This window comes from Scophthalmus maximus, chromosome 9 (genome assembly GCF_022379125.1).
Source record: "Scophthalmus maximus strain ysfricsl-2021 chromosome 9, ASM2237912v1, whole genome shotgun sequence".
NCBI classification, from domain to species: domain Eukaryota; kingdom Metazoa; phylum Chordata; class Actinopteri; order Pleuronectiformes; family Scophthalmidae; genus Scophthalmus; species Scophthalmus maximus.
Window position 1 is genome coordinate 8,949,465 of NC_061523.1, and position 12,193 is coordinate 8,961,657.

The following is a 12,193-nucleotide window of genomic DNA, read 5'->3' on the forward strand; positions in this document are numbered from 1 at the left end:
AAGAAGAGAAAGACAGATCGGTGTTGGGGGTGTCCCTGCATACCGTCAAGTGTACTCCGCAGTGTTTGTGTGTGTCTGAGTGTGTGGATGTATTGGCGTCAAGTTTCACCTGTCAGATACATTTCCTCTCCCTCTTTGAACATCATGTTACAGCGGGCACAGCGGGCGCAGGTCGGATGGTATTGTTTCCCTCCCGCCTGAGAAAAGAAGAGGGTGTGACTGAACATGCATTACCTTTGTAAACAGCAAGTCAACGTCCCCGTATGTTTTCTACTGTACATCGCCTGACCATCACTGGCCTCATAATGCATAAAGACATCATTGCATAGCCTGTAGCTGTTTCATCAGCATGCAGCAATCACATGATACCACCATCCTTACTCCTCCATGCCATGATTAGAGCACAGACCCCTGTAGGCCAGTCACATGAAGAAAAATGTTGGAGTGTACTGTACTATATGAGTGTGTGTTATGTGTGCGTGCGTATGTGTGTGTGTGTGTGTGTGTGTGTGAGGGGGCGGTAGGTTGCCATGTAAGTGAAGGACATAAGAGTGTGTGATGCATGTCCTTGGACATTCAGAGGAACCCTGAGGGACCACAGCTAAAAAACAATGGACCACAATGGAAGTGGACATGTGAAATGATGCAGTATGATGTCAGTGAGACAGGCCTGTCCATTAATCCAGTTCAGCGTCAAGATGTTTCTCACGTGTCCGACTGTCTGAGGCGTGGCCCCGTCCCATCACCTCTGCCTTCCCTGACACTCCATTGGAGAATTTCTATTAATAGAAGCCCAGCTGACATGTGTCCCGTGTCAAGGAGATCTGCACTGTTTCGTCTGAACACACCCAGCATGTGTGTGTGTGTGTGTGTGTGTGGGGGGGGGGGGGTTGCCATTTTACACTGCTCTGACTTTTCCTGCCTTTCATAAAACCGATACGGTTTGTGTGAAGGAAATCGTTGACGGATGTACTCTCTCCAAGAACGACCAGAGTGTAGCTTCTTAATTGTGTCTGAGCCGCATCCTAACCAGTCCCTGCTCTCCTCGTCTGTCTCGGGTTACTCTGAAAGGAAAGCCAGGAGAGGATGCAGCATTTCCGTCTCCTGCTTTCCGAGCAGCAGCACGTTTACCGACTGTGGTTGTGAGGTATCAGGCTCAGCGACTGACGTTCAAGTTTTCTAATGAGGCACCCATTCTCCCCGGTGACATTAATAGGCCGCTATATTTATTGGCAATGACGAAGTGAGGAGAAGAAAAGAAGTTAAACTGAAGAAAGGGAACACCTGTCTTCTGCTTCCTCTCTTTATGTCTTCCTGTCTCCATCTTCTTTAAAACTACTCCTCAGACTAACAACCTATGGCTCTGGAAAGTTGGACTGAAAATCACCAACACAGATCGTGTCCTCCCCGGAGAAATTCAGAGGAGGAAAGTGACTGAAAACATTTACTGAAGTACTGTTCTTAAGTACAACTTTCAGAATCTGAGTAGTTACTTTTTACACGTATAACTTGTGTACAAGCAGAGCTGAGACAAATATCCACTGATAAACTGTTGATTGATAGATTATTGGTGGTCTAAACTTCACATTATGAAGAATCTTCTTTTCTTTTTGATTTGGGGGTTTGACTAATGAAAGCAAGACTAAAATGTGTCAAGTTAAAATGTGACAAAAACACAAAAGACTGAAAGCTAAATTGAAATGAGGTGCCAGCATTAGCACCGCATCTGTTGAAAGTGCCTACATGGAGGCTATGTATTATCCTTATCACGAATGTGTCGTGTTTGCCGTGTATTTGTCGGGGGAGTAAGTCTTCTGCATCAGATATCGTGTGTGTCAAGTCAGTCGCACGTTGGATCTTGAAGAAGTGCATCATTATAAAAATCAAAATTTGACGGGAAAAAGAAGGAACGCCGTGCACACGGGCGTTTGCACGTTCAGAGAGAGAGAGAGAAAGAGAGAGAGAGAGAGAGAGAGAGAGAGAGAGAGAGAGATAGACTTGCAGATGAAGGCTGATATGTCCCAATGTCTATAAATAGTCCAGGGAGACTGACAGTCAGGAACAAAGCACTTTACACCAGCCATTCTGACAAGCAAAAGGAGCACAGGGACAACAAGGCCCTGTGTGTGTGTGTGTGTGTGTGTGTGTGTGTGTGTGTGTGTGTGTGTGTGTGTGTGTGTGTCAAAGTTTTACTCTGTCTGCTCCCTTTCCCCAAGACCCAGCTGACATAAGACTCCCCTCCAGAGACTCTTCCAAAACATTTAATTAGCATCTGCACTTTATCACTCACCTCATTATTTCCCCTCCACTTGTCTCCTTTTGGTCCATCTCTGCTCCTACTCCTCCACGCAACGTGCAAATGTGACTTTCTTTAAACTTTCTTTGTCACTTCAGAATTTGTTGTCTGCATCCTCTACCTTTCCCCCTGACTCTTTACTCTGTTCTTTTTATAACACCCTTTTCACTCTCAACTTTCACATCTATTTGCCTCCTGTTCCTGAAGGTAGGGCTCGTGTTCTGATCAGCCGTGGTGGATATGGACCTCTGTTTGACCATGCTCACACAGTACAGCTGAACTCGTTTTGGTTTAGAAAAGCAGGAGAATTTTTCTTTTTATCACCCCCCAATCTTAAGTCGCTCTCTCCCCAAAGCACAGTGAGGCTTAAGCTGAGCTGAGGATAGAATGCAACTGCTCATTTCTGATAACGCTATTTACGCTCAGTTACCAGAGTCAACTCCCAGTTTGGATTTCTGCATTGTCGCACATTTCTGTGCAGCTAAATCTCTGTTAGCACCAACTCATGTTGAAATCTGGTCCCGTTCTCACCTCCAGAACCCTTCCACTGATGTATCTGCTGCAGGTCTCACATTTCACCCCGTACTGTGCATGGTAATCTGCCTCACAGTACGGCACTCCATCTCTGTAATATAGAAAATATAAATGAAGCTGCTTTTGGCGTGTCAAATGCACAGCTTTCCTATTCTGGCGAAAAACGAATAATGAAAATAACATGACAGATATATCTTTGTGTTATTTGTTTCCCCCCCTCCCCCCCCCACTCACTTGCTGATGTATTCTCCAGTGAGTGCCATGTTGCAGGTCTGACATCTGAAGCAGCTGACGTGCCACTGTTTCTCCAACGCCAGGAGAGACTGACCCTGCTTGATCTCGGCTGCACATCCGGCACAGTCTGTGCGATAAAAAGGATCATGACCAAAAGATGGATGGGTAAAGAGAGGAAAAGAGGAAGGATGCAGAAAGAGAACATTGGAAATACAGGAGCAGTAGAACCACAGACAAAGATTAAACAAAGTGAGCCATGGTGTAATTGTACATCTTCAAACAGCCCCTGTGCTCCTAAGTGTAGTTTTCTACCCCTTTGGCACAACCACCGCCTTAATCAATAGCCGGTCTAATGTGGGATATTGCAGAGCTGTGTGTTCATCTGTGAGCACTGTTAAACATGAGTGAGTGCAGCCAGGAAGCAAATATCACTGCAACAGCCCCAGGCCTAAACAGTTTCATAAAATCCCCCCCATACAACATGTATGAATGTCTCTGTTCCTCACACGCAAACATGCTGTATACCAGCATACCGTTCATTTCCCTCAGAAAGACGCCCCAGCAGCCGTTATTGACCCGGGACAGTGACGAGGCTGCAAATGATGCTTGGTTGCAGAGTGTCAAAATGATGGGGGGGGGGGGGACGACAAAAAACAGTCTGTGCTCCATTTGTTTCTGTCCGGAAGATGTTTGGCTCAGCTCGACCTTTTCGGGCCTGCTCCACTGCCCCTGAGCGATGCCTGGAGCCACAGGGGAGGGACCACTTCACTCTGCCCTGTCAGCCAAGACAAACTGTGTTTTGCAGCGCACTGGGTAAAGTCTGGCCAGTCCAAGTAAATCCCAACTGTCATTCAGTGGCGAGAGTGCTGATTCTGTGGGACGAGGATTTCAGGTCCAGACTGAGAGACACTACTGAGTCACTGTAAAGTTCCCGTTTTAACCATCGATTTAACATCATCTACAGTTACGAAACAGAGCTTGTGACAAGAAGTTATTGGTTACGGTACATACAAGTTCCCATTGAAGGAGAGAGAGGACAGACAACTTAAACAACAGCAGTAACTTCCTGCTGTTTTTTGATTTAGTGTTAAGAAGAGTTTGACACATTTTGGGAAAGATGCTCTAAACACTGTCTTTACAAGAGTTTGATTGGAATCACAATACCACTGTGCGTTAAGCATACAGGGCAGAACCAGGGTGAAACAGCCACTGTTACCACTGTCCAAAGGGAACAAAATGTCTATTTGCCCGAAAAATCCCACAAACCAACACACCTTGATTATTCAGCAGTTGAAACGAATGAGTACTACCTTGGTAGGTATATGTTGTTAACTTTGGAGAGAGTATTCAAACTTGCAGTTGCAGTTTAAGTGGTGCCGATTTAGCCCTTAGGCCACAGTGATGCCCCCAATATAAAATTTATGATGAGGAATGAGAAGTATTTCAGGCCTCAACTGTGGTCAACTGAGGATTGTCAAGTCTAGACATGTCAGATTTACCACGTTCAGCAAGTAATTATCTATATTCAAAAAAGATAAAATAAAAAAAAACGATTGCATTAAATTTCTAACTGAGATGAGAGTCATCCTTAATGAGAATACACTATCAAGGATTAGGATGGGAAACTTGATTGAGGTTATAACATTTAATTTCTCGGGTTCATCAGTGCAAAAATAATAAGCTTCAATCAATAATGTTTTCCATCAGGTTATTTCAGTGCCTGTTCCTTCCCTTCAAATCTCTCCAAGTAGTCATTTTGTACTTGGCAAGTGCATTTCCACCACTTCTCTACACCGAGCGCACATTTGCATTCTGCTTGTTTCACAAAAGTACAGAGGCACAGGCGGTAACAGCCAGTGCATTGCATTAAGCAGCTGCACTCGGTGTCCTGTCTCATAGACTGCCTCCTCATAAGACTGAGTGGTGAACACGTACCTGGGGAGAGGTTTTGGATTTTACTCTCCTGAATGGAGCGGTCTGGGGAGGACACCCTGCTCACTTATTACTGCACAGCCAGAGAGCAGCAGCCGGCTGTCTGTACGCCGCACTTCAGAAATGATTCGCTATCAATCCACTATTGCTCTGTTGTGGGATAATAATGTGTCATTAAAAAGGAGAGGGCTGTGCTGCTCACGCCCGTATTATAAGACACAGAATTCTTATATCATTATGCAGAGGAAAGTGTGTCCCCACGTGTGCAGTGAAATGCATCGGATCCTCTACTCTCTGCATGTTTTGTGTTCATAGTAATGAGCGACTGATGTGTCTGTTTTTGTTGCGTAATCCTCAGCTGGCAGATCAGCTCGACAGGTCGGACCACTGATCTGACACACACTTGATTAGCTAAATGAGCTAAATGGGCCTTGTGGACATATTGCATTAGACTCGGCGCGCTGTAGCGCCTGGTGGCCCGAAACAGAGCGGACAGAGCGAGGCGGATGCGGGACTTACGGCTGGGCCCGTGGATCTTGATTGGTTCATTTGGCTTGACGAGTGTGCGCGAGCAGTGCTGGCACACGCAGTCCTTTCCACTGAACGTCACTCTGTCTCCGATGGGGAAGGGTTTACTGAGGGGGGGGGGGGGAAATCAAGGGATAGAATTAGAAAACCAGGACACAATAGGAGATAAAATTCCTACAGCGAGTCTGTGTGTTTACATCACAAGTGAACACATGGCAATAACAAATGGGTGCTGGCAGAAACACGATTGGGTGACAGACAGGCCATAATCCTGCTGACACAAGCTGCACAGTCTGACCTCCTCTATGGACCTGAAAACACGTTTGCAAACAGTTGAGCTGACGGGTTTAATAGGACGTTGGCCGCCGCAGGAGCACCTGGCTGCTCTGTGATTAAAGAGGCGATAATGTGACGCTGCCAAGGGCTTCTAAAAGGAAAACTGGCTCTGTCATTGAGAATGAAAACTTATCAGGGAGACTGTGCGGAGCGCATCCTGATCCTAACTGCCTCTTCCTTTCTCAGTCTGTCCGCCCCGTTCACTCCTTACAAAGCTGGTGCCACCGGGTCACCGTTTTCCTTGTCGCTTTAAAACCCACGCTACAGTAGAGAAAGAGTAAACACATACAGTACACGCAGACAAACGTGACCGCAATGCAAAATGTCATTTACCACATCGTGGCACCCAGTTTTTGTCTCGCCTCCTCCTGCTCTTTCCAAAACGACAGATTGATTTCTTTATGGCCGGGGAGAATGTGAGAAGGAGCGTGCAGCTAAAAGGCTTAGGGAAGGCTGTTCAAAAGACATAGATGGCGGTAATCCTTTTATTCCCCCGCTGAGGCCTGGAGCTGGAGCCAAGACCCAGAGGGAGGCTCGAGTCTCCAGCAGAGCTCACAGTCAGCACACGCGAGTGCAGCGCGTCCGTGTACGCGCTGAGAGATGTGCAGGGGCGACCACGATAAAGGCTTGGGCAAAGCATACATTGCATGCAACTGTGGAGGCCCGAGAGAGTGCGTAAAGACAACAAGTGAGCTGAGGCATTTCAGCACAACCAATTATACAACAAAGGCTCTGGTTAATACAGAAAGAGACGCACACAAGTCAGTGAAAACCGGTAAAACACATTTGATATTTTCTCCTCCGGCACAAGGTTTATCATCTCTTTGTAAACTTAAACATTCTCTTTCCTCCAGTGAGCGAAACAACTAAGCATTGAAAGCAGAAACGGCCGACTTTGAATTGCTTTTGGGATTTGTATCCGTGTCCACTTCCAAGTTTGACCTGCTAAATTTTTTACATGTCAAAGTGCCTGGTCGTAGCTATGGCCCACAATAAGGTCACGAAATGCCATGATGGTGCAGAAAAGGGAGTTAGGTCTGTGTTCGACCTTGTCTTTACCTGTCTGTGGCTCTCACTCCCTCAAGACACTCTTGCCTTGTCAGCCTTTCTAAGCGCTTTAAAAATTCACCCTGTTTACATATTCAATGCCAGTTTTTTTCTTTTCTTTTTTAACTGTCCACAGAAGTGAAGCTATTTCTGGGTTTAGCGATATGCCCTCTGGTTTTGATCACCGCCGCTTTTCCAAAGACATGCTATCTGCCTTCATTAGAGCCGAGGCCGTGATGGACAGCGATGAAGACATAGAGGGGGACGATGGGATGCGGATGATGATTAGGAGCAGGAAGATGATGGCAGGAATAATGAGGAGGGTGGAGGGGGGCATGGAAGAAAAGACAGGAGGGGAGGATGAGAAAAGAAAGAGGCAGTACATGAAAGGACTGTGAGCGATGTGACAAAGGGCAGCTGGTACAGGAAAGAGGAGATTCACCCTTCGGCTTCTCGCTGTCTCTTCTCACATAAACTGACAAGACGCAGACGCACACACCCCTGGACTGCTCCACTGACTGTCTTCAGCCAGTTGGTGTCAGTTCAATTTTTTTGCCCTCGGCTACTGGGCATGACTGTGTGTTTATCAGCCAATGTCAAGCAGATACACAACAACAGACAAACACTACTCTCCTGGAGGCAGGGAGGGAAAAAAATGACTGTTACGTTAACCTTATGACACACACACACACACACACACACACACACACACACAAAAACGACAGGGAGGATAGGAAAGGAGGGAGAGCACAAGATAAACGTGTGTTCCCACATTCAATACATGCTTATGCAAAATAAACAGAGGAAAAATTCTGAATTAAAACATGAATGTGTGACAAGGAGAGTGAAATGAGGAAATTGAAAGAGGAGCCAAACGCGATGCTGATGTACATCAGGAGGTGCTCAACACGAACACTGATGGAGGTCAGAGGAGGGATGGCCCACTTCTTCTGAATCTCACAGCGTGAAACACCAGGTCAGCTCTCTTTTTCTGGGGGATTGTGCTTCGACTAAGCAAAACGTCAGGCTGCTTGATCTTTCCAGTCAGACACTTTTCTCTTACAGGCCACTTTCACTAATGAACCATCACTTCTGTGCTTCCTCACAGTACAGAGCTAATGCAGAACAGTACAGATGAAGAAGTGATGATTTCTGTATGTTGTTATGCTTCAGTATCACGTATATGCATTAACAAAACATCTTGCAAAATCAGATGAGTCATTGCTTATAGATAAAATAAACCAAACTGAATTTCTGTTTTTGCATTATACCTCATAATTAAGATGCTCAAATCCATATCTTTATGTTACCAATGGATTAAATGACTCTCTGTAATGTTTAATCAGCCACTCATAGTAACATGCAGTGGCAACTCTTAGTAACATCTTTGGTGTCTTTCAGCTCATTGTTTTGATTATATGGACAACACTTTTATGTTCTGGTTCGGTATCACTGCTCTCATGAATGACCACACAGCTGCTTGGCCTCAAAAAGCAACTAGCTGTTGAACATAGTGAACATTAAGCCGATAAACGTATTTCATCAGGAGTTTGTTGAGACCAAAAGCAGGGTTAGAGGAAAGGGGATCATGTGATTTAAAGTCACCATATAGCCAGAAACACAGTCCCAAATAGAGGCTAAATTTGCCCTGTGTTTGAGAGGCCACTGTTTGCTTAAACACACAACATACTGTATCCGCGTCATCAAGTGATATTGACAGTGTGGTGTTTACAGCTTTCTCTCCTGACCCAGGGCAGCCAAAAGAGCAATGCACGTTCCAACAATTGGCAAACAAATGTGCAATACCCATTCACACTGATTCAAAAAATAACATCTGTTATTACCATAAAGCAGTCCTGCTAATTGATTGGCAACAAATCTGCTTTGTTTGAGATACAGGCAGGATACACCATAAAGCAATAAAGGATGAAGACAAATTGATGAATTCATGTGTCTCACAGTGTAGAGCCTCATCATGTACGTGGTGTGTGAAATACCAAATGGCAGGTACAGAGTTAGTAACTAGCAGGTAATGATTTATATTTGATTTACTTATTTGTTATGTCACAAAACACAACTCCAAATTAATGCTCACGATTGCCCTTGTGTTGTAGTGTGTGTGTGTGCATGTGTGCGTGTGTGTGTATACCTGCAGACACTGCAGACAAAGCACTTGGGGTGGTACGTGCGTCCCAGAGCGGAGACCACCTCCCCCGTGATGAAGCTGTCACAGCGGTCGCAGCGTGTGCCGTACAGACGCTGATAGTCTGCTGTGCAGATGTACTCGCCCTTCTTCTGGAAGAAGCCAGATTGTGCAAGATCACAGTTACACACTGTGGAGAGAACAGGGGGAAAGAAAGTGAGGGAGTAGGATGCTTTAAACAGTAAAACATATGGAAATGCAATTTTTTCACAAACACACATTGAGGTTTGAATTTTCGGTCATATGCTGTTACAATCTATTTCAATAACGTATGTCGTGTTAGGTGTCTTACAGGTGATGGTTTAATGTTGTACCTAGTGTTTTTCTGAACACCCTCCTTTTCACCTGTGTGTGTGGTGCATGTTTGTGCTGTGTGTATGTTTGTCTTCACACATCGCTGCTGGGGAAGTTGTTCAGCACCAGACAGTGGTGAGCCACTTTGCTCTGATGAGAATATAATGATATAATCAGTGGACAAGTCATCTTGTGCTAAACAAAGTGAAGACGGAGACGGAACAACGCACCGCACGTTCCCGGCATCATCAGAGCATCGACTACAGACCCATTACATAGCAACGGGGAAGACCTCGAAATCATTTGCTGTGTATGCGAAAGGAGAGTGTGCAGTTTGTGCACTTGTATGCGTCTCTATATTGTATATCCAAAGCAGACAATGTATGCTACAGCACTTTGTCGTGTAACTGAGAGTGGATTCCAGTGAGTGTAACAGTATAGCTAAAAGGCGTTTTCACGGATCAGCGGCTAGTGTGGTTTGCTGGTCTCTGGTTTCTACCTCGTCTCTGCGGTTACCAACAGGAAGAGTTGACAGTTATTGTAACCCCTGGCTGGAACAAAACGCCGTGTGCTGACACACGCCGCCGATGAAGGTCACACACTGTGTGAAGCACACCCAGATTTCCACACATGTAACCCCAACCCTGCAGCATCTGACTATACCTTGAAACCAGTACAAAGAGAAAGTAAACCATCATCGCTGTCTAACTTGACACTTGACCCAAATGTTACACCCCTGCAGTGACAATGGCACTGTAATTATGCAGCTCCCAAATCCTGAAACACACCTACAACTATCCTATCAATCTACTCATCTTAATTAGTTAATTTCCCCTGAATCTCAAAAGATTCATTTGATTTGCCTGGAAAAATAATGGCCAGTCTAAATGATCAAAATGTCCAAAGCTGAATGTGAATTCCCCATATCCCATATAGCAACAATTACTCCTGAAAACCTTTTCCAAAACATTAACTGTTATCACAGCAGGGGCAAAAAACAAAAATATAATCTACAGGAAAAAAATGCAGATCATGACATCAACAAATCAGGTCCAACTGACGATACTGAACAAACACATAATTGAATGAGTACATAACAATAACCATTCTACTTGTGGCGGAATGAAGTACCTGGAATATAAACAACATATATACTGCTAACAAATGTCTTTATACTGGTCAGACTGGAACTGCTGCTGCCACAGGCTATACTTGGCTCTCAATAGCCACCAGATTTCAGTGTTCCCTGGCTGAGAGACGCACGGACACATGGACTAATGGAAACACACATGCGCGCGCACACACACACACACATACACACACACACACACACACACCCTTCAAAGGAGCTCATTTAATCTCAAGCTGTTTATGAGTGGAGCATATTGACTTAATGGTGTAATAAAAGATCAATGGGCCCTCACTTAAAAACAAAACAATCTCGGCTCCCACAGGAGGACGGAGACACATAAATCCATCCCCGATGAGATGGCACAGCGCGTACGCAAAGATTGGATGATGAAATGGGACAGTGTGTGCATGGCGAGATATGATGATGGATCTTTATCATTGTGACAGGTCATTGGCATCAAGGCGAGGCGGCTGCAGAAGTGCAGCAGTGGGGAGGAACGTGAAGGAGAGAAAGGGGATAGATTAAAAATAGCTTGTTATAAAAGTGTGTGTGTGTGTGTGTGTGCACAAGCATGTGAGTGTGTGCATGTGCCAACCACATTTCTAGATCTGCTGAACAATGGCACAGAGCCTCAGAAAGTGGTCGCTCTGCAGTTCGAACCAGACTATCTAAGGCTCCAACCAGAAACCCAAATCACAGGCTATGTGATGCCTTCATGGAAAATGGAAATGGAAGAGTAAATATTTCCACATCTACTAAGCTCTTTCAAATGAACAAAAAAAAAGAACCTTGTGTCTTGAAATGGTCCATAGTGTTCATTTAATGAAAGCAGTGTTTTGTTAAAAACTAAATTGTTGTTAAATGTACAGTACCACTTTAAATCTCTCTCTGTGTCTCTCTCTCCAACTCTCCCTCTCTCTCTCAAAATGATTTGCTTTTCAATCTGCACTCAGGCTGATTTTCAAACTACTGCTCAATTAGCCTAATGCACTTCATTGGCATTCAGACGCCTGACCAAATCACAGCCGGCCGACTGGACCTGCTCAGGCTGGATTGGACGGGCCGGCTGGCCGGTTCACCTGGTCCAGCTAATCACATTGTTTTCTTTTGACTGGATGATTGGCTGGATGCATAGCAAAGGACGTCCCCCTTCCTCAGTTGCCATAGGAGACGTAAACCTTCCACAGTTGCCCTAGAGACAGCCAGGTCCCAGTATGAATGATGTGGTGGTGGTGTTGTGATTAAACTGGTAGCTGTAGATACTAAATGTTATTATGGATGATAACTTCAAACGTGTGAAACAATAGAGTCCAGTTTTTACTCAAATGTCAAACTAATGTTATTCATATCTTAACAGTTTAACAGGAATGTGGGTGAAAAAAATCCCAAATGCAATTTAAGGCATCATCAGTACATAATACTCTGTGAAGTATGTTCATATATAGTGAATATGTGATTTTATTACAGTATAGCATAGTATAAATGCAGTGAGTAATATGCACCAAAATAATTGAAAAAAAATCTAAAGTGAACACAATTTTTCGGACATAGTGTTTCCAAATTTTGTGGTCTTGAATATTTAAAAAATATTTAAGAATTAGGTTTACATTAATGGGTTGAGAAAAATGGTTAATTCATCAGATAAGCTAAAAACATA

General features: G+C 44.6%; 1 protein-coding gene across 13 annotated transcripts in view; it reads right to left on the reverse strand.

Moving 5' to 3' along the window:
- ablim3 (actin binding LIM protein family, member 3) overlaps positions 1-12,193 on the reverse strand; it is a 39,669-nt gene that overhangs the window by 12,005 nt on the left and 15,471 nt on the right. For 12 of the 13 annotated variants that reach the window (XM_035650583.1, XM_035650593.1, XM_035650591.1 and 9 more), the window contains exons 3-7: positions 9,057-9,240; positions 5,516-5,631; positions 3,065-3,191; positions 2,828-2,921; positions 110-197 (exon numbers count right to left, since the gene is read on the reverse strand). In XM_035650583.1, the coding sequence (XP_035506476.1) occupies positions 110-197; positions 2,828-2,921; positions 3,065-3,191; positions 5,516-5,631; positions 9,057-9,240 (609 nt within the window). The remainder of the gene's footprint in view (positions 1-109; positions 198-2,827; positions 2,922-3,064; positions 3,192-5,515; positions 5,632-9,056; positions 9,241-12,193) is intronic. The other variant, XM_035650590.1, reaches the window with a different exon arrangement.